Raw genomic sequence first — 26,725 nt, forward strand, 5'->3', positions numbered from 1 at the left:
GTCAGAGAAAGAGGGGCTGGTGAGGGTGGGGGTGTGGATGGGGGCGCGGGCGTGGGCATGGGCGGGGAGTTCTACAAGACAAACCTGAGGGAAAACAACTCATTAAAAGTCCACGACAGATACAGCGACAGACTGCACTGTCCGGAAACTTTCGGCAAAGTGTTTCAGTTTAGTTAGCGTGCACTTCTGGCAAAATGTTGGCTCTCTCCTTTCCGGACACTTAATTACAGGGTACCGAGCTATGGTCGGGGGTATGGGTGTGGGTGTGGGTGGTGGTGGGGCACGCTAGTTTAATTCGAGTGCACAACAAGCTCAACTATTTCTATATGACGTAATTTACAGGAATCGCCGCGTGAGGTGGGAATATCATTAAAAGAAACTTCAAGACACCGAATACTCATGCACACATACACATACACGAACACCAATACGAACAGAAAGACAAATAAGGAAATACAAAGACAGGCAGATGAAGAAGAGAGCGAAGGAGAACAAGTACAAGGCTAACAGGCAAAAAACAGCGAAACCAGAAAATGAAGCATACATCAAAAATAGTTTTGGATAGAAAGAAGATGTGGCAAGGCGTGGCTAGGTGTGGCATTTAAGTGTGAAAGCCAGTAGAATACAGAGAGAGGGAGACAGAGTGTATGTGTGTGTGTGTGTGTGTGTGTGTGTGAGCCTTGACTGCAGCGGAAATGTTTTTTGACGTGGGTTAACACTTTGCAACAAATTTGACACTTTTCTGGAAATATACTTGGATTCCTGCCACCAGGGACCGCATAAAGTACAAGAAAACCTTTTTCTCTAGATGGTACAAGAAAACGATATCAAATGTACTCTATATGATAATGCTACTCAGGAGTAGATCGGACAGAAAAGCACTTTCATAGCTGCTAAAATGATGGATTAAAAAATACAGCCTCTTAAGCTGATGATACCTTAACGATAAAGATATCCAAAATACCAGTCTAATCGATTTTGCATTATGGCTATGCTATTTAAGGGCTCTTTAAGGGGGGCCGGATCTAGTTCGGTCTTCTACCCAATCGGACAAAACTTCTCTCTCTCTCTTGTCCCTTAATTACTTGGGGCAGCACTCCACCAATTCCTGTGTCACTCGCATCTGTACCAAGATTAATTTCTCTATCGGTACCGGATAAGCCTGGATGGGCGCTAAACACAGGATAACTTTTAACTATGGAAAATCCCTTCCTTCTTTCTGTGTCCATTTGAAGCATTGATTTGTTCTTCTCAGTTCATGTAGGCATGCCAATCCAGTACAAAATCTGCACAGTCTAAAAAAACTTCTAATCTCTTGTAAGTTTTGTGGAGGAGACCAGTCTTGAACTGCTGCTAGTGTGGACTCCTTCTCTAGCTACTTGATGACCCTTCCTAGAACTTGTTGCATAGTGTTAGGGTGATGGCTCCCAAATAGACCCAGGAAGAGAGAAGGACAGTTAGAGGGGAACAGAGACAGTTAGCTGGATGAGGGTTATAAGAGGCAGTGAGGGATAAAGAGCGTGAGATCAAAAACGAGTTAAAAGACAAAGACCAAAGAAGTATTTTTGTGTTGCTTCATTTTTCTGTTTGGGGGGTTTGTTGGGTGAGGGTTTTTTTGTTGTTTGGATTGGATCTGGTGTCACACTCACGCACAAATAGTGATGCAAACTCTCCACTGTCTGGAGTTTGCATTTGCGGATGCGTTTGCGGATGCGGATACGTTTGCGGATACGGATGCGGATACGGTTGCAAGTGGGTCGTGCCGGTGGCGCCGCTGCCACTCTCGTAGCTGGGACTATGGGGCACACGAACACAAACAGACGGCACTGGTGCAATGGAGGCGCCTGCCCCTGCCCCTGCTGCTGCATACGGGGCAGATCCAGCGTTTATTGTTGCTGTTGTAGTAGATGCTGATAATAATGTTGATGATGTGAAAGTAGTGCTTATTGTTGCTGTTGTTGTTGCTTGTACTGTTGTTGCTGTTGTTGTAGTCGATGATGTAGTTCTGGTTATTGTTTTATTGGCTACATTCACACATAACATTAGACGATTAAACGAGTTTACGTGGGCGTGTATAGGTAATGTGTGTGTGTGTGTGTGGCTGTACGGTGGAAGCTCTGCCAGCGGACACATTCACCCTGAGTGTCCGCCCCAGAGAGCTCTCACTGCACTGCACTAACGAGGGCAAAAGGATTGCTTGGGAGTGTGTTTTCTTTCCATGAGTGTGTGTGTGTGTGTGTGTGTGTGTGTGTCTGGGATAGTGTGAGTGTGTGTGGGGGGTGGGGGGAGAAGGGGTTATGGACATAAGCTAACCTAAAGTTTGGCAATCCCAAGTGATTTAAGGTTATGAAAATGCCCATAACTATTGCTATTGTCATTAAACAGGAGCTAAGTTCCTTCTAAAGGAAAACTGTGGACGCTCCTTTGAGCATCCCTAGTCGGTTTTTACTCGGCCCTCGAGGACAGACAGCTACAAAACATAACAAAGCGGGTGAGCCTCCTTCGGAGGGTTAATAAAGGCGTAAGTTAAACGGAACACAAACAAATCGATTAAAGTGGAAAGTTTTACAAAAACAAAGTTCGGGCAAGGCGAATATCATTAATAACCGTAATTCGAGACAGACACGCTCACAAAACTGACATTGAAAGCGGTTTTTGTTTCATTCAGACAAAACCAAACCAAACCAAACGAAACGAAATGAAAAACTTGTGGGAATACCAGAAAGGAAAACTTTGAACTCAGCCTCAACTCAAATATCAAGATACAAGGGGAAAAAGAGAAACAGAAACAGAGACAGAGACAGAGAGATAGAGAGAAAGAGAGAGAGACAGAGCAAGGAAATTGTTGCTAAAAATGGAAAGCTTAAAAATACATATTTATTTATGCATGTATCGAATGCTTATTCGGGACATAAAGGTTCATTCATTCGCTGTAAGTAGTTTATGGGGTTATCACTGGACTAACCCATCCTCACACACACACATACACACACACAGTGACACACACAAGTACACACACACAGCCAAAGGCTCTACCCACCAGTTGCAGCTGTTGGATGATGAGAAGAGGCGGAGGATGGTGCCCCATCCTTGGCGGCTGTGGAGGGGTCCGATGTTTGATTTTGATTAACGACGAACGCCGAGTTCTCCTCCTTGGTGATGCTCATATAATAGCACGTGTCATCCTTTTTCATAATGTGCCTGGGCCCAGGATTCAGGAGTATTGTGTCCTCGTAGAACTCAGGCAGCTCGGCCGGTCGCACCCCCACCAAGGCCACGCCATATCTGAGGAGGAGATTGGGGGAGAATACGGGGTTTTTTTTGTTGGCAGTTTAACATAAATTTCATATTTGAATGGTAGGACTGGACGCCGGACCCCAAAACTTACTTGCGATGCGAGTGGAAGCTGGCGTAGGTGAAGCTCTTGCCCTCATACTCCCCGAAGAATCGACTGTCGCCGAGGACAATGTGATAGATCTCGTTTCCTGAACACTTGCCGTACAGCCGGTGCCACTCCTCCGGAGACTGCTGCCCCTCCCTGCCAAAGAAGAAGCACAATTAAATGAGATGGTGTTGTCTTTGAGGTGGAACACGGCTCATGTTAAATGCATGAGTCAGGGCTCATTTGGCAGGTTTGCCCAACCTCCAATTAGCATGTGCCACCTGCCCCAGCGAGTGTCGGGTGTTTGGTGCGGCCTGACATCTGATTAACTTGGCTTTGCAAGCCTCGACCGCAGCACGCGAAAACTAAAAGCCGCGTTTAATTCACGGTTACCACATGTGCCCCCAAAGGCTCTCCCTCTGTCTGCGTTGCCTCCTGAAAGGGAACTCTGTGCACGACACAAATGGCATTTAATTAAAATTCTCAATTTTAATTGAATTTCGATGTCGTGTACAGAATACACCCACCCACCTCTTTTAGCGGCACTACTTACATGGGATTGCATTTAAGTGTAAAAGATGCCCCGAATATCATTCAAATGTACAGTACAGTACTCCCCTCTCTCCCCAGTCACCTGCGCAATGGTATACAAATCTATACAAAGCCCGACTGAGCCGTAATTCCCTTATCCAGCGTGAACATCCAGCTAACCGCCGTCGGAGCCGAATTAGCCGCCCACCAACGAGAAATGAGAGGAACGAAAAAAGTCTGAATGGGCAGTCAAGCGGCCTGCTCGGCTCAGCTCAGCTCAGCTCAGCCCAGCCAACCGATACCGATACCGACTATCTATGGTGCACGGACGCATCCAGGCGAGCAGATGACGCACGTCAGATAGACGACTTTGCATGTGTGTTAACTGGTTAACAGTTGACCTGGCCCAGGGGGTGAACGGGAAATGCCATACGTACTGTCCGCGCGAGGTGTGCAGCAGGAGGGTGACCAGGGTGCTGGCGCCCGGACAGGTGCAGTTATTGGCCAGCAGCGCATACTTGAACTCGTCCTCGCAGACCACATGCTCGGCGAACTTCACATGCAGCTTGTGCTCCGGCCTGGCGATGTTGAAATTGGATTTCCGCAGGATATACGAACGGTTGGATTTGGTTTGGCGTGTGCAAATAGTAGAAATTGAATTATTTCACGCACGACTGATATGAAGACTGGTACCCACCTAAAAATCTGCACATACTGCGGCACATTCGGCGCAAAGTCCTTCACCGCCCAGGAGCGTAGGATGGTGTGCTCGTCCGCGGCCGTTTTGTCCGCATAGTTCCTGGCCGCAAGGATGAAGCACGCCTCCGCCTCGTTCATGCGAGCCCGGGCCAGGTCGCCGTCCTTCAGACAAGAGCCCTGCCAGAAGAGAGAAAGAAAAGGGCGCAGGTCATTTGAATTGCACAGAGCTGGGGAATGGGATCGGGAGCAGAAACGAAGCCCCACCTGAATATAGATCACACGCTGAGCCCAAATCGGCACCTGTAATATCATCCGCATCGTCGTGTCCAGCTCCATGGGACTGAGCAGCACCACGTAAAAGTCCTGCAGCAGGGGGTGGGCGTAGAACTCGTTGAGGAAGTCCATGATGGTGTCCGCGTGTAGGGTGGTCGAGCACACGACCACATGCTTCTCGCTCTGGGCCCGGTGCGAGCTGTAGCTGCCGCCCAGCTTCTGGCGCTCCATCCAGGTGAAGGCCAACTGCTCGAACTGCAACGTGAGAGAGTGTTATCAGATTTAATCGGGATAAGTCAATTGTCCCGCATGGGAAATTTAATTGCATAAATCCCTGTGCATTAGGTCCTTTGCCACACTTTGTCTAAATCGCCTGCAACTTTTTCTGTGCGCTGTGTTTTTACGAGTATGGGGCCGCTAAAGGTCATAAATTCCGCAGCATATTGACATGCACTTGAAACTTTTAGTGCTGCTTGCCGCCCGCTCTCCCTCAAAAGTGCCCCAAAAGTGTGTCATGCCATGGAACAGGGCATAGGGCATGTCGGAAAAAGTAGCTTTGATTGATGCTCCTGTTGTTTGCCGCTCGCCCAAATGGCTCACTGGTCAGTCGGTCGGTCGATACGCCATCTATATGATGCACACCCTTTCCTGGACGGATACCATCAGCTACAGATCTCTCTTTAGAGCTGATGACATTTACTTTCTAGTCGTTCAAGTTTCCTTTCTCTTGTATCCACACGGTGTTTTTCCCAGTTCCAATTCGAATTTAACTTCCTTCTCCTAGTTTCTGTCTCCAGTTCCCCGGACGACCATTATCGATTCGGTGATAGTTGAAAACACCAAGACACCGTTTATGGGGTTGTATAAAATGCACATTTCGCTGTCGTATCCCGCTTTTGGTTTCCCTCACGGAATCCCCAGATTCTTTGATTCCGCCTCCAACAAGGGTGTGTGCGGTTCGGCGTTTGGAGCTCTGCTCCCATTCTGGCGTTTATTGTTCTATGGAATCTACACTTCTACTCTTGTCCGTGCCTGTTTTTGCTGATAAAACAATTGTTTGCAAATTGTTCAACATGGCAGTCAGTCCGTCAGTTGCTCCGTCCGGTTGGGGGGCGGGAGTCCATAGACAGCCAGACGGAAAAATGGTAAACAATTTCCACTGACAGCATCCATACTTATTAATATCGATTGATGACCAGAGTCTTCCCGCCTGCACACACAAATACAGAGACGAGCATAAAAACAAATGATGGATGAGGATACGGTTCGTTCTGGCTTATGGAACATAAATATTTGATGTGCAGTTTGCTCGACCATAAGATATTAGCTTCTCAATGGAACTACTCGGCAATGGATCCCGCCTCATTCATTCGAATCCCATCGCATACAAAATTATCCCATCCCACATCCATCCACCCCATTCCATCCAATGGCATCCCCCCACATTCTGTAGACTCACCTGCGTGGGCAGCACAATGAGGGCGACACAAATCATGATGACCATGTACAGCTGGGAGGGCCAAATGTCCGGAACAAAGTCGCCGTAGCCCACTGTGGAGAAGGTCACAACCACATAGTACGTGCTCTGGAACAGGTTCAAGTGCCGATGGCCAGCCCGCTGAAAGTGCTGGATGCCGCAAACGCTGAAAAACAGTGGTTGTTCGGTATGCCACAGAAGTACATGTGCCACATTCCTGTCCTCACCTGGTAAACACCAAACAGAGCAGCGTGGCCGACAGGATGGTCAGCTGCTGGGACAGAGCCGACTGAGACTTCTGCATGGCCCGATGAAGATCATTCTAGGAGGGGAATGTGGGGTTTGTTTTGGTTATGCGTAAGTGAGAAATGGTTTTCTACTCACAAACATGTTCTCCAGCGAGCGCTTGGCCAGCCAGCAGTTGAGGAAGATGGGAATGAAGAGATTCCGTAGTGGAGGATGAACGATCTGCAAAGGGGTTAATTCACTATGTATTCACCTTCACCTTCTCTCTGATGGATGGACCTACCGTTAGTGCAAAGGGTATTGTCGTTACTAATTCTAGTATAAAGTGAAATGAGAGTATCTGCTGCCAAATGTTGCCCTGCAAAAACAAGTGTGAGAACGCTTAGAGGGGAGCCCAGGGGGCGGGATTACTCACCTTATAGCCTAGATATGTGAGAACCAGGGATTGCGTTAGCGACACCATGGCTAGGAGCAGCTGCAGGACCCAGAGCACCGTGGGCCGGTTCACCCAGAGTATGGCATCCCAGTTGATGATCGGACTCTCTTGGAACTCCTCCTCCGTGAGTTTGGCCGAAATGATGAACTCTGTCTTATTGCCCACCTCGCAGCCATAGCTGTGGGGGAATGGGAAGGCCATCAATCAGCAATGTACTCAAGGCCTACGGCCTATTCAATGCTCCGTACTCACCAAGTTATAAATGTTGGATTCTTATCCAATATCACACGTATTATGTACAGAACACACGACAGTAACTTAAGGAATAAATCGGCAATTCGTATGCGTAAGCCTTTTCGTGGAGAGGGCGTGCAAGAAGAAGCGGAGAAAGGTCGTAAGAATTTGGGTCAATTCAATGAATACAATGTGAATACGAATACGAAGACGAATGTCGGCCAAAGAGGGTGGTTCGACCACCACCTTCCCCAATCGCAGCGCCTCCTCCTGTTTACCTGCTCAATTATTTCCTTTCCAAATCAATATTTACCCAAGATTATCGAATTCGCCTTTGTAATGTCATTCTTGTGGCTGTCTGTGTGTCTGTCTGTCTGTCTGTCTGTTTGCCTGCTCGTCTGTCTGTGTTCGTGGGTGAGTGTATCTATGAGTGGATGTCAGTGTGTGGTCAGGAGACGTTTTCCGTCTTGGCCCATTTCCCATTCCCGAATCACTAATCAAATTCAACTACACGCTCCACCTTGTTGATTGTTTTAATCAACCGAAATATTTTAGTTAATTCAAAGATAATATGTGTGTACATGGAGTGGCCCCCAGAGATGTGTTGTGTGTACGGAGAGGGCACTTACTTGAACGCTGATTCTTAATGAAATAGAGTTGCAGTCTTTCTTTAAATGTGTTTTCATTCACGTAGTACTCCACACGAACTCTGCAAAGACGCAAAAGATGAAAATGTTAACGATGAGATCTAAATTAAATTCGAACAAAGCCTTTGTAAGACTTTATAAAAACTATTACTTGGAGTTGCCTCCGTTTCCCTCTCTCCCACCACATCAGGTACATACACTGCTCCTGCACTTGACAATGGATGCGCTTACTTATCACATTAAGCGACGCAGCCGGCTGCACTACAGCCCCCCTCTGCGCCACAAAGGTACTTAGTGGAATAAGGCAGCAGTAGACGGTGGCACGTGGCAGACGTGCACCCACGTGACTGTCTTATTCGCGTTCATGCCACTGAGGGGCCAAGGGCGTCGGTGAGTGGCTGCTCTTGCTCTGCTCCCAGTGGGGGATAATATCTGGTCTTCAATAAACGTCAGTTCTTGTCAAAGGCTTTCCCATCGATGCGTGTGTGCATGAGATCAAAGGAGCCTGCCGGCTCTTCTTCTCAATAAATGCTGTAGCTTTTAGGATCGACTTCCACTATCCTGCCATACTTTCTCCTCTTCATGACTGTTGCAGCACATCCGCTGTCAGAGCGAGTATCTAGAACTTGGGATAACATGGCGTATGAGCAACAAGACGCCATGCAATCGTTTATTCGACAAAAGCCCAGAAGGATTGAAGGGAAGGGAAGGTACGGGAATGGAGGAGATGGCCATAAGTCAAGTGCAGAATATTTCCATAAACTTTGTAAGTTTTGCATCAAATGTCTCCAGCTGGCGGAGAGGCCACAAATGGTCTCCGGGGTGGAAGGGACAGCCAAGAGGCTATCTTACACTAGTCACTTGACTGCACCAGACATTGTGTAAGGAGTGGCGAGGCGGCACAGTTCGAGGCTTAAGTAATTAAAGGAGCATCTTAAAGCGCAGACCCCATCTGCCGGCACAAAGGCAGAGACAAGAGAACAACTTAATTAACTGCTTGGCACCTTTTGGGGCTGTGCCAGCCTTTGTTCTGTCCCGGCACATTTCGGGGATGTATTCCGGGAACTCAGGACTGCGGCTCATCTTATTGCGAGCAGTGAATATTCATTTCAAGGTTAACGCACGCAGAGACAGCCCCGGGAAAGAGTCTGTCCAGGAGACAGAGAAAATAGTTCAAGCTGCTCCCGGCAGCAATGGCACCTTGGGGGCCATTCAAAAGCTGAGGACGATGACTGCACCGAGAGCGTGTTGAAATTAACGAGCGCCATCCACACCACCCTGCCTCATGCACATCCACACTCATAAACACACTCGCAAGTGACCAATCAGTTATGGCCAGGCCAGAACGCTCCTAGAGCGACTGCATACAATCAACTCTGACCTCCTAGAAAATCGCACAGTGGAATGAACATTTGGCTGACTCTTTTGCGGTTTGCTTCGGCGGGTTCATTCCTCCTTTCTGGCCATTGAACGCGGCACAATCTTTTGCCACATGGCCACAAGTTCGGGCCAAGCCCCGCCAGAGGGAAAGCGGGAAAATCACTTGTCACTTTGAGTAGTTTCCCCACCGCTTTAAGGATTTAGCACAGAACCCAGAGCAGAGAGCTCTGCCTGGTTCCAGATACTGGCTGACCTGCTGCTGCAATCAAAACTAAATAAATATTCATATGGAAAATGAACGCAAATATTTGCATCAAAAAATAATTCTGGAAGCGCATGCAACAGCAACAGCAGCGGCAACAGCGGGTGGCAAAAACCTGATGGGAATTCCCTTTTGAAATGGGAAATGGCAACCAAATATATTTTTGAATGTCACAAAAACCCAAAGCGCTAAAACATACGAGTCTGTAGTCCCGACTAGAATCGAAGGATTTATGGTTGGGTTTAATAATTTAAGTTCATGTTTTAATATTAGATTGATATTGATGATATATACATATGGTATAGGTGCCTTTTCCGAGTCCTAAGCAAACTACGAGAAGGCGATAGGTATTCCAAATTTCTGTTAGTGTTTTTTTGCCTTTAAATTTGAGCTGTTTTTGGCCTGAGGCTGAGCCCAGCTAAAGACAAATTGAAAGTTAATGTGTTTTTGTTGTGCCATCATTCAATTATAGATATTGAGTTTAAAGCTGAAGTCTTTTAGCTATTACCAAAATGGGTAGCACAGCCCGGAGGGGTTCGGTTCTGCTAAGATTGTTTTACCTTTATTGATTTTTGATTTTGCCTCTTTTTGGGTGGAAATTTGATTTAACTTCGCTGGGGTCGGGGGCTCGAGTTTCTGTGTTCGTGCGAGATTTGATTACATTCCCGCCTCGATGAAAGTTGGCTTGAAACGAAAGGAAACCGTTAAAGCCAAGCGAATCAAAGACCACAAAGGAGACCTGGCTGGACCTGGAAAATACCTGGCCCTGGCCCAGGCCCAGGCCCAGAACCAGGTCCTGGCCCACCAATGCCTTCAAAGGTTTTTTTGTTGTTCGACTTGCGTTCTACACAATGGCATACGCAGGGGACCTCAGAGGCTCTTTGTCCACTCTATGCGTGGGGGAGGCGGCAACAAATTGCATTTCTGGGCAGGGCCGGAAAAGGGCCGAAAGAGTTTCAAGAAAACGTTTTCCCACCCGGCCCACGACTTTTTCTTCTTTTTTGTTCCGTGCAGGTTTATTGCTGCCTTAATGGATCTTATCTATTGTACGTACATATAGAACGTATCTCTGCTGGAGTATCCATTAAGTCTACCGTCCGACGGAAAGGCTGCATTGATTGCCTCTCGTAAAGAGTAAAGAGCCCTCAGGAGGACTTGCCCAAGGAGGACGTGAGCTGGCCTTAAACTTGAGTGCAGGGAGAATGCGTTCTGCAGAGGATGAGGGGATTTCCGGCACTAATTTCCTATTCCTATTTCAATTAGCATTGCAGTCGGCCTGTTTCAGGTTCATTAATTATTTATTATGTCAGTTAGCATCGCAGTGCCTCTCCACGCAAGGGTACGCTTTTAGTTGGGACCTGATTCGATTATGATTCAACACCTTGGCGGGCCATCGAGATGCCTCGCTCCGCCTTTGACCTTCTAATGGCAGTCAGCTTGTGCAGGGCGCTCAAATCGAATTTCGAATTGAGTTAGGCCCCCGCTGCGAGTACTTGATTTCCTGCTTCTCAGCTTCTCTGCTTACCTGGGTATTCGATCGTAGGAGTCCCATGACGACAGACAGTTGTAGGACGAGTTGCGACTATTGGCCGCCATGTTGCATAATAGATGTTCCATTGGCTCAAAGGCGCCAAAGCACGTAGCACTTTAGGTAATTTCACACTCTGAGCGTCGCGTCGGATTGCATTACAGTTTGTGATCTCTATTCTCGATATGTGTGCGACCTGGTCTGGCCTGCTCTTAAAACTATTTCTGGGCGTCACAATGAGGCTGTTTTTTTGGGGTGGTCTGGGGTTCACACACAGAAGAAGCTTTAAGAGTTTGCCGCACTGTGGGCTGTGCTCCAACTTTAATCAGAATTCATTGCCCTGGCTCGGCAATTAATTTTGTTTTGTTTGAGCACGCAATTGAGGACAGAGCACAACACATTCGCACACCCGATGGCAGACACTCGCACACTTATTTATAGCTTGTTTAACATGATTTTTTTTGTTGGCCGAGTGGGTGCTGTTGTGCTGTGGTCATTCCTCTGTATGTTCCTTGGTCATTTAATAAATTTATTGCCCCAACGGCCATAGCCTTGAAAAGAAAGAGCACGGCACACCGGCACACCGGAAACCGGTAGCTGAGCCACCCGTTAAAGCCCTCTTTTTACACAATTTATTGCCTGACATCGAATTATAGCTTTCCCCTTTTGTCTGCCATACACTTTTCAATTCTTTGCATTAATTAAAATTCATGAATCTGCTATTTACCATCGCGTCCTTCCCCTTCTGCTTGTTGCTGTAATTGTAAGCCGGAATTCTGCTATTCAAACTCTTGATTGATTTTTTGTTGCTGTTTAATGGCATATTAAATTCATATTAAACAGAGATTTCTTCAGCCTCTGAGTACCCCGCTACTGGTTGGCTTTAAGTGGATCCATTTTTCATCGAGTGGCTCTTAAGGGTCTAGCAGATTTACGACTTTCGACTGTCGTTGACAGACAGACAGACAGAAAGCCAAATCATTAGACGTGACCTGAGTAGACTTCTTAAGTGACACATTGATGAATGGCAGCCACCAGGACATGAATTGTCACAGTCAAAGGACACTCCGCGGTTGTCCTTCCATGTTTTTGAGGAATTCGACACCAAACTTGATACCTCAGTCTTGTCTTGTTTTGTCCTGTCTTGTGTTGTCCTTCTCCTAGGAGTGTCTTGAATTTACATTTTCGATCTGGCCCCGAAGACAGCTGCGGCTGCACTTTATGGCTTTTGGCATGCTTGTCTCGCTTCTTGCCCTTAAGCCCGGGACTTCCAATTAGAAAACGTCGAAAGCTGTTCCCCCTTTGCCTGGCTCCTGTCTCCAGTCCATGAACTTTGAACTTTCTTTGCCACAACGACATCGCCAGCAACTCCTGCCCCATGGGTGCTGATTGATTCAGGTCTTCTGCCTTTTGTGCTCTTTAATGCAGTTTTCCGTGCCCCTTCTTTACTGGCACGTATCCGTTCATTCATTCTGTCCCCCAAATGCAATTTGCATAGCAACGGCTGGGCTCTGAATTATTTAGGCATTCGAAGTGATTAATCGAAGTGCTTTCTTTGGAAATCCCGTGCGTGTACCCGACTGTGTCTGTCTGCTCCACATCAAGTATACGCCCTGTTTTGGCTTGATAAGTAGTTGCGCGTAGTCGCAATGCAAGTGTGATGTGGCACCCGAATCGTGTGCGTGGCAATTACAATAATTGGCTGCCCCCATGGCTCACACTTTTTAAGGGCTTACAGTCGAGCCGCTGCCAGTCGGGGTCTCAGGGGGGTAAGTAACCCAAATTTTGACTTGTAGAACCGCCTCTTCCGAGCACCATCCATCACTGCTCGAGGAAGTGCTGCTAGCGTTCTTTTCTACGAGTTATTTTCAGTCTCATCTGAAGGTTAATTTTAAAACAATCCCCCTCGCGGGGCTCCGCTCCACTCCGCCCACTCCGCCCACTCCGCTCCTCCTTCGCTCTGTCTGCTCCTCAGCTGTCTGTCTCACAGCTCATTAGGTTTATCGATTGGCACAAGCGGAACGACACTCAGTGCGGTTCAGCTCGGTATTCTGTGCCCCACTTGCCAGGACAACAGACAGACGGATGCCGAGACCAGAGACAGAGAAAAAAGTTCCTCTGGCTGTCAGAATCGTGTGTCGCCTAAATGTATGCAAACATTTGCATTAACACTCAAGCGCAGGAGCAGAGCTGGCAAAATCCGAATCCGAATGGGAATCGGAATCGGTAGACGGACGAGTGGAAGAGCATTGAACTAGAGTACGGCTTGCGGCTCGGCCCCCACTGTTCACTGGTGGCCAACGAATCAATTTTGAGTGCATTAAATTTAAATGTTTTCTCATGGCACTGCTTTTGTTTCATCGTCCAGACAGTTTGGCTTTGTTTCGCCGTTGAGGCCTGGCATTTGCATACTGGAAATATCTTTATTCATTTCGGGGAGCCTTGCGAATAGACACTGGTAATCCGGTGACCTTTGCCTTTGCCTCTGCCTCTGCCTCTGCCTGGTGCCCGCCCGTTGTCGACGACGACCCCGGACGAAGGAAGTCGAAAGACGTCACAGTTCGTGAACTCTTTTAGAGAGCTTGTCTTTCGTTTCGTTTCGGTTTTATGATTTCTGCACAGAGTTTATGACCTGACTTTATGTGCAGCATAATAAATTTGATGACTGAATCGTTTAAATTGAGTGAAGGTCGCGTTTTAATGGGCTGCCGTCTTGATTGCACACAAATCCCGCAAAAAATATGCTGATATCCCTCTCGCCTCTAATGCCAGTCCAGAAATGGCTTTGATGTCTTTCGAGCAACTGCTCGCTGGAGCAGACGCTCAGATCCACATCCACCCAAATGAGCACTACGAATAGTTTTGGCAGGCAGCGTGGGCATCCCAGCACATTGCCAATTCCCACGCTATCGAGCCATCCACGTTTTCCACGTAGCCAACTTAGCACGGCATTTGGCCAGACATTACAGAGGATTGGCATTGGATAGGATATGCGGGAGCGGCAGATGAACCTGCTCCACCAGTTCAGATGGACTTTCAGAATGATAATGAGCACTGTACAGATCGCCTTCGAGGTATCAGCTGGTCGCATCGATTTCCTCGAGAAATCCCAAACTTGTTGATTAGTATTTATTTCTGGTGCCACTGGTGCTCCTGCGTTGCGTGTCCTTTCCCGTTTCAAGTGAAAGTTGGCACGCGTCCAACTCGGGAGAGCGGCAAAAGGACACGCACAGAAGGAGAAGGGGGCGCGGTAGAGGGAAGGAAGTGCCGGAGACAACGGCACGCCTTGGCTGTCGGCCAAACGCGCAACAGTTTAAAAAGTAGGCGTCACCCCCGCAAGGGCACGACATGTCAAAACAGGGCAAAAACAGCAGAGAAACGAGAAAGAAGTGGAGTGAATGTGGAAGTGAAAGTGAAAGAGGAGCAGACAGTGGCTCCGGGGCAAACTGTTGCTGTCGCATGCCCCTTTCGCTTAGCATACCTAATCGTGCGGAAGCAATCGATTGCCGTTAAATAGGAGGCAATTTGTCCGTAATGACGTCATTACATGCAACAAGCAAACGGGCACAAACACAGGCCCAGCCACAGCCACAGGCACAGGGCATTCCTTGGCCACAGTCATGGCCACAGAGGCAAAGGGTAATGTCCTCACCCGGTATGCGAACATAAATCACTTCTGTGCTCTAAACTTGGCCAAAAACCGCACGAGACCTTCCTCAGCCAGTGCCAGTCCACACACCAGAGAAGAACAATAGAGAACAGCACTGAACAGAGCGGGCCAATGGCAGAGCAGATGCAGAGCCGTCTTGAGTAGCCAAAAGCGTAGCAAATTTATCACTTGGCCAGCTTAATGGCTCTTGGCCCAAACAAAAGCGCATTACAAAGCGTTTAGCGTGCTTCTCCCTAGTCTTTTTACACTTCACTCGATTCCCTGATCCCTCTGAGGTCCGACCACACGTGTGAGTGTCCCTTCGAGTGTTTGTGTGGCTGTTTGGGTACGTTTGCATGCGATGGCCGTGCAAAACAAACAACGGAAAGGTGAACAAAAGTGAAATGGCCGCCAAAGGTGAAGTTATTCTGTCCCCCATCCAGAGGGGCTTAAGTGAGAGTTGATGAACCGCAACGCAAATGAAGTCATAAGCGAATGAATGGGCTAGTGAGTGGGCGAATGAATGAGTTAATGAGGACGGAGCAGGTCCAACTAATAGGGTAAAAGAGCGTCTTTTGTTATGCCTGTCCTTGGTTGGTCATCAAATGTTTCCCGTAGCATTACAGGTGGCCATTATTCCCAACTCCTAGTGGAAGTTTTTTTTTACTAAAATAATATTTGTTACATGCAATTAACAATTGAACATTTGGCACATACCACATGCCCTTTGCTATTATTTTAATTAAATTTGACGTACTACAATTCCTTGAAAATTAGAAAATTTAAACATAATTTATTGCGTTTCAAACTTTTCGTGGAAAAAGCAGAGCGCATCAAAATGCAATTTGCGTTCAATTTGAATGCTAATGTTATTTAAAACTTGTTCGTGCTGTTTTAGATATGTATGTTTTCCTAGATTTAATTATTCAGTGCTAGTAGTGGTTGTTGAGGGCAGCCAGGCGAAGGCTTTGATGTGTACACATCGGGGCAGAGCAATTTTGCACGATGTTTCATGGTTCCATCCACCCGTATAAAAAACCCTTAAAGTCGAGAAAGAGAGGCACAATGAATCAAATAAATATTTTTTTATCGAATCCTGACCCACAGAACCGTGCAACATGATCTACATAATTAACGCTTTTCGCCCGCATGCATTTTCGAAGATTTGCATAATTTTTGAGGATTTTTGGAGACGATTTTCAATTAGAACTCTGTTCCTTCATTCGTGCTTCCTCCACGTGTTTCACCTCTCACGTAAATTGACTTTTGTTTATTATTTGGGCCGCTCCTTAGCCTCTTGCCTCCTCCCTCCCACTGAACACTGATGTGGCAGTGTTTGCTCTCCCCCCCTCCCCGCCACTCCTACGTTGCTTTTGGCCAAATGTATGCAAATAGAAATGTCGCACATATTTCATAATTTTCATATTCTTCGCCCGAAAAGCAATTTGCATTTGGGTTTTTTTGTTGTTGTTCTTCTTCTTACACTTATTTCGGTAAAAATTGGTTGCCATTTCTGTTTATCATGGACAGAAATTTGTAGAGTAGATACACCTCCTATACACACGAGTAGGAGCATGTATGTGTGTGCGTACATATGCATTTGAAATTGGAATTATGTGCCAAATTAGCTTGTTTGACATTTCAATGTGCAAATATTTGAAAAAGTTCGAGCGAGAGGCGAGACTTGAAGTCGCGTGAAAGCGCCGTACCGTACCGCATTTCATGCCCGACTGCAGTCGGTTCGGCAGGCGGGATGTGCGGCTTTAAGGGTCTGCGGCGGCTGTACTTGGGTGCCACAAAAGCGGAGAGCTTGTCGCTTTCATTCATCTGTCGCTGTCAGTTAATTTCCGTTCAAGTAGCCATTAAAACAATCATGACGCCGCTTAGGCAACGCGCTGGATCTTGAGCACACTTGAAGAGCCATACACACACGCAAATGCTTGGCTGTATGTGTGAGAAACGCCATTTTATGGGACGCCATTAACAGCTTGTTGTCGCAGCAGCCATTTAATAATAATAAAATGGTAAAAATCCAAGAGAAATAACTCAATTACATGGCCAGACGTACGGAAAGAATGAATGAAGGAAGGGCGAACAGACGGACAAGCTGACGGAGGACTTGTCAACGCCGCGCAGCCCTCTCTTGCCCCACTCGGCCCGATGCTAATTAGAGACTTGGCTATTCGCTTCTCTGGCTTCCATCCGCCCTCCCCCCGTTTGATTATTAATATTGAATCCAATTAATCCTCCCCATTTGACTCCACTAAGTCTCGCTCGTAACATGTGGCGCGTGTCAAGCCACCATAAATGGTTTTGACTTCTGGAAAGTTTGTCAAAAACTTTGGATCTCGCATCCACATCCACATCCATGTCCCTGGCTGCTGGCTGTTGTCGAGGGAAGGAGAAGCCTAGGAAGGAAGTGACTGAACTTCTGTGTGGAGCCCTCATTGATCCCCATAACAAAAATACCAACATGGAGGTTCTGAATTGAATTAGTTTTTTCTAAGCTCCACTCTTCAAATGATGTCTCTTTAATGCTATCTGTGCTTCCATACTTTGTTTTGTTTTATCGTTATTTAAATACTTTTATTAATTGATTTTACAAGGGATTTATTTGTTCTTTAACTGTGATGATTTTTGTGCTTTTATTTTATTATCATGTTCATTCACTTGTACACTTTTTTGAGCACAAATATTATTTCCAGCAATTGCTTGTATACATCGTCTCTCAGCGAATTGTCCTTCGGTTTTCCGAGCCACAACACCTGCTATTTGAAACTTGTTTTCGAGCGTTACGGTTTGAAAATAGCTCGTTTGGATACACGCGGATACGCTTTCGCACGTGTCGGCACTGGGATTGGGACTGAAGCCGAGTGGCACGCGAACGAGGCACCAAGGAAGCGGCGCAGGCTCCCTGGAAATCCACCACAGCGAGGTGAGTCCTGGAGGCGCCAACAGCTGACGCGCCCGGATGCCGGCCACTGTTATTTGTCAGTCTTTGTTTACGTTTTTCGACCGAAAGAGAGAGCCCGAAAGCTGCGAAGCACAGCCTCAGCCACAGCCACAGCTACAGGACACTGTTAAACGAAAGCTCTTCCCAGCCGAAGCTTTTCCGAGCTTAACCGAAATTCAAAACGCCTCTGTTAACCGGTAAAACTGCATAAATTAATTCTCAGCATGTGAACAAAATTCAATTAAAACTTTCTATTGACAAATTAGCATTCGGAATGGGTTCAACAGAATGCTCTTGAAAGGCTCTTTGGAGCGGGTCCAATCAGTGAGTACCAGTGCGGGTGGTGGGGGTGGAATGCTGGGGCGCGGGATGGGTACCGTTTCAAGGCCAAGTGAGAGACGAGACCCTTGAGCTACCCTACCTGTTGGTTGGCATATAAATCTAAACTCCAGACCCGCACAGAGCCCGCAAGCAATTTAACCTTTGGGCTTACCCCAGACTCGGCTTGCACTCTGGCACTCTGGCACCCAGCCACCGCACTCATGGCCATCAATCATTTGGGGGAAACCATTTCATTCGGTAGTCGAGTCAATCTTATGAACGCCACCTCAACCAATTACCCCACCAAAGAGGACGCAGAGGGCGCCCAGGCCACCTTTGTCTGTTTGCCCCACAGATAAGACTTACCACAAACAGCTCCGTCGTAAGTTATGCAGGGGGACGCACTCGAGCTAGAGCTCAACCCAACTGGAACCGGAGCAGGAGCTGGAGCTGGAGCTGGAGATGGAGCTGATGCTGAACTCATGAAATATTTATTTATGCGGATGTGGCCCGAACCGGATCCGGGGCCTAAGACTGATTGAAATGCCGTAGCCAGCGATGCCATTAGGAGCCGCAACGAGTTCATTTGTGCTTCAGGAAAGCCTCTCCGCCTGTCTTCTCATTTGTTAAACGTTTTGTGTGCCTGCCGTCGTCGTGCGAGTACCACATCGCCCTGGATTTTCTCAATAATCAATCATAATGAATGGGGCGAGCAGGTGGGGCAGGTGGAAGCCAGTCAAAGGGTATTCATAGTCAAATTGGCAGCCAGCCCGTATGTTTTCTCTGGTCCACACCTCCGTCCTGGGGCCGGTACGGGAAATGGAAAGTTTTCCCTTTTCCCCGAACTTTCAAACTTTACCCAACTCACAGCCTGACACATATATTTATTGCGGCTGCCCCAGTTTCTTAGCCAAGTCATAAATGCATTGAACGGAACATCAAAACCCTCTCGACCCCAGAAAACTGTTGAAAGGGGTTGCGTTTTACAGTGCGTCCCAAAACTTTGGGCTGTCGATGGAAAATCCCATACCGATTGCCCCATATATTAGTCTAGTTAAAAGATCAAGTAAATTTACACGCCGTGCTGTATTCTATGATTTATGATTTAAGCATTTACCCGTAATAGAATAAACCTTCAGAACATCGTCTAATGAGAGGTATATAATGCGGGAATTGTTTATAGAATTTCCCTGTCTTTTGGCCTTTCGAGGATTATTGGAATTTTGATTTTTAAAGGAGTTGTAGTTACCTGACTGCAAAATCAATGATGCAATATTGAATACTGCATAATTCTTTTATTAAATGTGTGACTTAACGTTCAAAAAAACTTAAATTTGGCTTGGCATTCAATTCGAATAGATTCTGCAAAGGCTCGAGGACTTCTTCTTCAGGAACCGCAGCGTCGGCACATAAGCATGCCGACCCACACACCCAGACCAAAGCAGATCAAATGGGTCATTCTTGCTTACTGGAATAGGTAGAGGAGTACAGATACATACATATATCACCAGGAACATCTGGCACTTACGCGAGTATTCTTGGCTATGAGGTAGCCCACGATTCCACCAACAATGAATGTCAGAAAACGCTGCATTTTCCAAATCCAATTCAAAACTTAAAAATTTTTATAAATAGAATTTTGGGCTGCCACTAGGCCGGCTGCCTATCGACTGGGGGAGACAATATATTTATTAGCAAAGCCTACTTTGAATTTTTGTAGAACTCATATCGTTCAATACGCACCTGTTTTTGGCAATCAAGTAACCCACAATGCAACCAACAATGAATGTCAAAAGGCACTCCATTTCCTTGCCTTTCCAATCAGGTGCCAAAGAAACCAGAAATTGTTCGAAAAACTCCCAAGTTGTATCCGTATGAGGTAAACGACTTGATTTGAATGACTTTTCCGTACACTTTTTGACTGTTGGTTTATGCAAAGCCTACTCAAAAGAACCCATAAACTACATGGAGGTCTCCACGTCTCCCTCTACATACTAGTATTCCCGAGTATCCCCCAACTCCGCCATCAAATCATCACTGCACCCAGACTGAGAATATCATTTTTATTTGTGGATTCTTTAATTGTACAGTCTGCTTAATAAATTTAGTTTAGCGGCAAGAGTGGGTGAAAAATCTGCTTCGATGTGTCGGAGGGGCATCTGCTGGCACAGAATGCCGATGGGCATTTGGCTTGTGGGCGACATGGAGTGCTGTCAGGAGCACGACCATGTGGACGAGAACCTCGGCCGCGATGAGTGGTCGCTCCAGTAAGATGCTGAAGCAGTGGCCCAGATTCAGGTTGGAATGCGTCAACATCGCTTGCACAGCATCAAGCCAATAATTATGCCCAGGGCGAAGGAGATCACGTGCGTCATTTTGGTTCAAGGTTTGGGAAACAGGTGGAATATTTGCTTGGTTCTTGACTTTTAATTTTGATAATTTCTTGAAAACCTACAAGTTCTTGGCTATCAGATAGCCCACCAAGCATCCAATCACAAATGTAAGCACCCAGTCCAATTCCATTCTTGAAACGAAATTTTTGTTAATTTTCTTCACTTTTGTCTGTCGAAATCAATGCAAGAGAACAAAACGAATGAGACTGAAAGACAGTTAAGGACAGCCCCGAGCCTACTCCGAGCTAGCGGAAACTTTCTCACCTTTCTGTCAATAGTTCTTGCCAACCAAATAGCCAACAATGCAGCCAACGATGAAGGTCAACAGCCAAGAGCTCTCCATAGTTATGCCTCGAAAAACAGCTGAAAGATATACGATATATACACAACTATCCAAAGTCTCCGTGGCATGGGGACAGCGTGACTTAATTCTCATTTACCTTTACATCTTCTTGCCAATGATATAGCCAACAACTCCGCCCACAAGCAAAGTTAGGAGACGATCCATGCCCGAAATAGCAGCGAGAATTTTGAGGATTCCAAAAATGTGCTCGAAATAATTTAACACACAAATTGTGAGACTGACGTCAAACCATAGGCCAACTGCATGGGCTGGGGAAAACAGTTTCCCAAATCCTTTCGTTGGGAATTTGAGATCAAAGTCACAGTTTCCTTCTGGTTCAGTACAAACAAATTGTGTAAAAGTTGGTCTCATATTCAAAATTAATTTTGGGTAAAAATCATCTTCATTTGGTCAATATTTTCTGACGTGTCTTCGAGCCCAGACAGAGCAAAATGTGTAAGCGTCCGGCTTGCCCCCCTCCGAAATCCCAGTGTCCGCCCAAGCCCCAGTGTCCTCCGCCGCCATGCAAGCCCGGGCCGAGTCTCTGGACCAAGCTCAACTGTGTTCCCTGCAACCGATTGGCCTTCTTTCTCGTCGGGGCCGGCATTGGGCTGTACTACGACCAGATGAAGCAGGAAATTAAGAAGGCCCAGGAAGAGGCGGCCAAGCAGGTCCAGAAGACCCCCAAAGAACTGGAGAAAGAGAAAAAGGAGCGCGACAAGAAGGAGAAGGAGCGGAAAGAGAAGGAGAAGAAAGAGAAGGCTCAGCAAGAGAAGGAGCGGAAGGAGAGGGAGAGAAAGGAAAAGGAAAAGAAATGAGCAACACTCGCGCAGATCCTTCTCCAGCCGTTTATCACCAAGAAGATCCCCATCCCCAAGTTATAAATTTTCAGTTCAAGCTTAAATCCCAATAAACCAATTCTTATCACTCGAACTTCACGCAGAACGGACTGGGGTTCGTGCATAAAAATCTATAGCTGTTTGCACAGTTTGGAATTCCATATATAGCGGATAAAAGATATTCAGACAACCATTATCATTCCAGAAATAAATACTCCAACAGCAGATTATTACACCGTCTTTGCATAGTGTTTTATCAAAGGAAGTGCTTCCAACCCAGAAGGAATCTTTCTATTATAGCGAAGCGAGTGTGCAGGGGGCTTGACCCCTAAGATATTCCCGATCATAAGCAACAGATAAGTTTAGATGGCGATGTCTCCGTTTTATAGGGATATAGCCACCGCTTAATGGAAACTACATGAGTAGTACATTCTTTCGTTTTAAAACTATCTAGCTGAAGCCATTCACAGACACTTTTTCCTTAATATTAATTTCATATATATTTTTCTATTTCAGATAGGAAATTTATAGATTAATTGATTCTTTATTTAATAGTTCTTTATATACATATTTCAAATATCAATTTGGTACGGGAATTTTTATTTTTAAAATTTTTTAATTTAGAAAGAATGGTATAATCGAATCATTGGCACAAGCTTATAAGTGGATGACGATCCTCAGACTTTCTGCCTATTGTAACTTGATCGATTACCAATTGCCAAATTAGCGAATTGCTCTGCTGTTGGACTTCTCGGATCCTTGCGTAAGGCTTGATCGGAGACTCGGAGCTTCTTGACTTCCAGAACCATCCTTATCACTCCTTCCAAGTGGCATCGATACGGTGTAGAGCTGGCAGGGTGCTTTGTTGGGATGTTCAATGTCCAGAACCATCCATCTCGATGCATCCCTTGAGCACTGATCCCAAGCGCTGCTTTGCTCCGTCTTTAGACCGGGACTACTTTTTCTTCTTGTCAGTTTGCGGGGCTTCATTGAACTTGCGTATGTAGAGCGCCCCAAGTCCTACTCCGACCATGAAGATTAGCAGTCGATTGCATTCAAGGCAGTTGAGGCGGGCCAGAAAGGATGGGCGGCGGCACGGGTTACGGCGGATTTCGTGACGCTTGCAACAGGGCATGTTTCAAAGCTCTTCCAATTCGATCTTAACTTGCTCTAATTTATCAAATCAAATCAAAAAAAATAAACATGGAGAAATTTTGGTGTTAACAAAAAATGGAACGCTTCGAAAGTCGGACGAGAACTGAATGAATTGAAGCTGGTTTGAGATCTTTGTCCCGACTACTGGGTTCCATTTGTTTGCTCAAGTCTGTGGGTCGGGAAATTGTAATACTTCTGATATATGGCCTGGCCTGAAACAGGCTAAAAACTTAACTGAACTCACAGTCAATAAGGTAATGGTTCTGGAGAAGTCCAGGATGGAAGGGAAGTGGCTTCGATTACTTCTTTCCCTTCTTGTCCTTCTTGTCCTTGGTATCCTTTTCGGCGGGAAAGGTCTTGGCGTACCACATGCCCACAAGGGTGCCCGCCAGGATCGCGGACACACGCTCACACAGCATATTCATTTTGGGACTAATTGGACAAATTGGCAACTTCTGGATTTCCTATTTCTAATTTTGTGAGGTGTGTAGCTGTCGAAAGTGAATGCTGAATGTTTTCCAAATAACCGAGTACTTCAAGCGGAAAATGTAAATCTCGCTGCCTGCTTTGGGATAACTTTTTCACAAACAGTCAGACAAATTAACAGTCCCCCCACGAAAGCCATGTTCAGAGTCCTCGGCTTAGCACTCGCAGCCGCAGTTAATTAATTGAAGGATTTCGCAAGCCAATTTAAATAAGTATTTGGGATTAGGTCTGTCCCAGCAAAGGATACAATAAACAATCTGCCACTGGCCCCAAATGGAAAATAAAAGTACATTCTGATCTCCTCCAGGCACAACTGCCATTCTGTTCATTGTACTGTCATTCTGAGAATGGTTTCCATGCCACAAGCAGCTCCACAAAGGCTCCACATGTCACAATGGTTGACTTGGCGAAACATGATTAACAAAAGCTAAACTCGAGATATATGTACAATGCCACCAGTGTTTACAATACACGTAGAGTCATACCCTCATGCCGCAAGTGAAACGTAAGAGCATTTGCTTTTTACTTTTGCGCTTTTGGCACACTCGAACATTAATTTGCGGTTACATTAAATTATTTCCACTTATGTAGGTGGATTTCCCTTGAATTTCTTCAAGCCACGCTGTGCTAAATGTTGCGGCTTGCCTCACAGGCCTCCCAGATACCACACGTCTGAGGAGTGTGTCACTCAGTCAGCAACAGACGAAACCCAAGAAATCCCGAAAACAGATGAAGCCCGCTTTCAATCTTCATGCGGCTTTGGTTACCTTGGATTCCCATTCTTTGAGACAATTGGAAAAGAAGGTGCGAAAGTCATTACTGGCTGGCAACCGAAAGAACCGCAGACACGTCTATTACCTATCGCACGTGGGCTCGAGAAATGTTCGAGGTGTTTGGCGTCCTTGGGGCACGGCACTCGACTCACCTGGGTATCTGCAGCGCAATCTCGTCCAGGCTGTCCGACGGACTCATCGGCGTGCGCTCGAACAGTCGTGAGGGGGCCAGGGTCAGGTGGCCGGTGGAGTCGTTGACACATTTGAAGACCTTGGCCCCCCGCCGCTGGCGCTGCTGCTGGCGCTGCTGCTCGACGCGCTTCTTGCGCTTGTTCTCCTCGGCGCGCTGCAGGTTATGCAATCGAAAGAAGAACATTGACATTCTGCGGGCGGTTGGCAGTGGGCGGTGGGCGGTGGGCGGTGGGCGGTGGGCGGTTGGGTGGTGGTGGTTTTTGGTGTGGAGGCGGTGCCGGTGGCGGTGGCGGAAGTAGCGTTGATGGGGTTGATATTAATAGCAGCGTAATTTCGATGTCAATTTTTGATTTGATTTTATTTCCGATTATGTTCATTGAATTATTGTACGTTGTTGTTGTTGTTTTAGTGCGTTAATTTTCGTAGTTATTTGTCCAATTATGCATTGTATTTTTATTAATTTGGCAGAGCATTTCATGTTCATTTTTCGTCGAAGTTTTTCAATTAAGTTGTTTTATGGAAAATGTTAGAAGCACGTTGAGTTTTCCGATTAATGTGTGCAGCGATGCTCGTGTGTGTGTGTGTGTGTGTGCGTGTATCTATTTTTGGGAGCTTTATAGACATACATAAATAATAAAAAACGTTCGGTAAACACAAGCCAAAAGCATAAATATCAGATTCGCAAAGAGAAATCCGGAGCATGCATGAATGAACAATCCCTACTGACAAACCCGACACTATCGAAAATGCTCGATATTTTGCAAAAAACCTAATGGAATGCACATTGTCCAAGGCATCTGCTCTGATGATCGGTTCGGGGATGGAATACCTATATATATTTATTTAAAAATATATGTAGGGTTCGAAAAGTGTTATGATTTGAAAGAAAGAAGAATATGTTTGTTCCCCTATGCTCTTTTCCACTATTTCCCACAATTTATTCGTCGTAATAATTTTTGTATTTTGTAATCTTTTGAAATGTTTGCTCACATGGCTTATACATGGCTTGGGGAAGCTATCACAGTTGCAAGGCCACAAACTTAATCTCCGCAAAGCAGAAATCGAAATCTGGAAAATAGCAAAACAAAAATCGAGCAAATCGACACACGCTCGAGGGCGCAACCAACTTCCGCAGCATCAATCAAATTTGAAGAGAAATGGCATTTTGCTCAAAAAAGTCAGAAAGCGTACAATACGGCTGGGAGGAGGAATGCGGAAGGCGGGGGCGGAAGGAGTGGTCGGGAACTGTCCAAGCAAACAGACAGCTCAAAGCTGAAAAGTAGAAATTCTCTTTCCAAGCCGGAAATTGAAATATGGGATCACATTCCGAGCGGGTTGTCCACTCGTACAATGTCTGGCACCAGCGGAAGCGCCATGGGTAAGCCCGATTCCCGAGCAATACGGGGCTGCCAGCTCTCATTACTTCAGTATTCAAATTTAACCAGACTGAGCAGAGCGCAAAGTGATTGATTGATTGATTGAGGGGCTGCAATCAACTGATTTACAAACACGGATATATGGCTGGGGGGATGGTGGTGGAGGATGTCATCAGCCCAAGATATCCGTACAATTAGCAGGCGAATACCCTCGCCTAATGAGCTGTGCGAGTGGAGAGGGAGCAGCTGCTTTCACAGTCTGAGCCAAAATTAAATGAATCAAAAATTTGCATAAATTTGTTTTGGTCTGGAGGATTTGTCCCGTCGTCTGCTCCAACATTTCGCCAAACACTCTAAAACACTCTAAATGATTGCGCACCCGAAACTTAATTATAAATGCCATCACAGAGGAGGGATTGAGGAGGGTGTACGAGTGTCGGGGTAAGACAATTACGGTGGGCAGGAATTAAACGAGGGGGAACGTTGTCGTATACCCGATAGTCAGTCGGTATGGCTCGTCTCCGCCAGGGGCCGCACAGATTGTCCTGCGAAGAGTGTGTGAGAGAGAGAGGGTGGCGTAGCCACTGCAAATTGATTTGTTCCTTCTCGCTATGATAATAGTCCGATCTGATCCTAGAACAAACAGACAAGGCTCATTCGACTCGGCTATTGATGATGATCAAGAATATATATACTTTATAGGGTCGGAAACGCTTTTTGAGTATCGGGTATAAAGAGGTAAGAAACCATGCATCATCATTGGTCCAGTCTTTTAGACAGTTTCGGTGTTTCCAATTGTTATGGGATGCATGGAAAATTACAATTCCATATTCGTTTCGAACATTCGCCACGAGTGATTCCTGATATCCCTACTAAAATACCATCCAATAGTGTCAAAATACCATGTCCAATCACAGAAAACACCTAATTTAATGCTCAGAAATTTTAAAAGTTTTTCGAATTTATTTAAAATCTCAGTTGCACCACTTTCATCATTTCATGTGTTTTTCGCTGGAAAACCAGCCCCGATGGAGGTCGGAGGTCCCTCTTGGAACGCGTTTTAAATCCAATTGCATGGCTAATCTACTAATTTGTTACGGCCCAGAATGATATAACTCAAACAAATTGCAGACAGTGACAAAGAAAGAAA

General features: G+C 46.2%; 2 protein-coding genes and 2 long non-coding RNA genes across 28 annotated transcripts in view; 1 reads left to right on the plus strand and 3 right to left on the minus strand.

The window, feature by feature from the left end:
* The window catches only part of LOC108159238 (potassium channel subfamily T member 2), a 102,677-nt gene that overhangs the window by 10,468 nt on the left and 65,484 nt on the right, over window positions 1–26,725 (minus strand). For 10 of the 23 annotated variants that reach the window (XM_033392468.1, XM_033392469.1, XM_033392467.1 and 7 more), the window contains exons 3-16: window positions 24,160–24,353; window positions 7,908–7,987; window positions 7,297–7,396; window positions 7,024–7,222; window positions 6,892–6,966; window positions 6,747–6,830; window positions 6,590–6,684; window positions 6,345–6,528; window positions 4,877–5,140; window positions 4,611–4,789; window positions 4,351–4,491; window positions 3,389–3,538; window positions 3,041–3,285; window positions 1,650–2,024 (exon numbers count right to left, since the gene is read on the minus strand). In XM_033392468.1, the coding sequence (XP_033248359.1) occupies window positions 1,650–2,024; window positions 3,041–3,285; window positions 3,389–3,538; window positions 4,351–4,491; window positions 4,611–4,789; window positions 4,877–5,140; window positions 6,345–6,528; window positions 6,590–6,684; window positions 6,747–6,830; window positions 6,892–6,966; window positions 7,024–7,222; window positions 7,297–7,396; window positions 7,908–7,987; window positions 24,160–24,353 (2,365 nt within the window). Of the gene's footprint in view, window positions 1–1,649; window positions 2,025–3,040; window positions 3,286–3,388; window positions 3,539–4,350; window positions 4,492–4,610; window positions 4,790–4,876; window positions 5,141–6,344; window positions 6,529–6,589; window positions 6,685–6,746; window positions 6,831–6,891; window positions 6,967–7,023; window positions 7,223–7,296; window positions 7,397–7,907; window positions 7,988–11,092; window positions 11,200–24,159; window positions 24,390–26,725 lie in introns of those variants that run through there. The other 13 variants (XM_017292355.2, XM_017292356.2, XM_017292359.2 and 10 more) reach the window with 7 other exon arrangements.
* Window positions 19,294–21,019, minus strand: LOC108159246. 3 transcript variants are annotated; one of them, XR_001775307.2, is made up of 5 exons: window positions 20,852–21,019; window positions 20,676–20,774; window positions 19,762–20,617; window positions 19,547–19,688; window positions 19,294–19,486 (listed from the first exon to the last, which is right to left on the minus strand). It is a non-coding gene; the product is annotated as an uncharacterized LOC108159246 (long non-coding RNA). The 3 variants fall into 3 exon arrangements; XR_001775308.2 differs by having other exon boundaries at window positions 19,762–20,542; window positions 20,852–21,018; XR_001775306.2 differs by having other exon boundaries at window positions 19,762–20,580; window positions 20,852–21,017.
* LOC117188504 (101 kDa malaria antigen-like) lies at window positions 21,065–21,823 on the plus strand. Its single transcript, XM_033392485.1, has one exon. The coding sequence runs from the start codon at window positions 21,207–21,209 to the stop codon at window positions 21,570–21,572; it is 366 nt and encodes a 121-aa protein (XP_033248376.1). The 5' UTR covers window positions 21,065–21,206; the 3' UTR covers window positions 21,573–21,823.
* On the minus strand, window positions 22,285–23,052 carry LOC117188505. The gene is made up of 2 exons (XR_004472609.1): window positions 22,993–23,052; window positions 22,285–22,917 (listed from the first exon to the last, which is right to left on the minus strand). It is a non-coding gene; the product is annotated as an uncharacterized LOC117188505 (long non-coding RNA).

Source organism: Drosophila miranda, chromosome 3 (genome assembly GCF_003369915.1).
Source record: "Drosophila miranda strain MSH22 chromosome 3, D.miranda_PacBio2.1, whole genome shotgun sequence".
Taxonomy (NCBI): Eukaryota; Metazoa; Arthropoda; class Insecta; order Diptera; family Drosophilidae; genus Drosophila; species Drosophila miranda.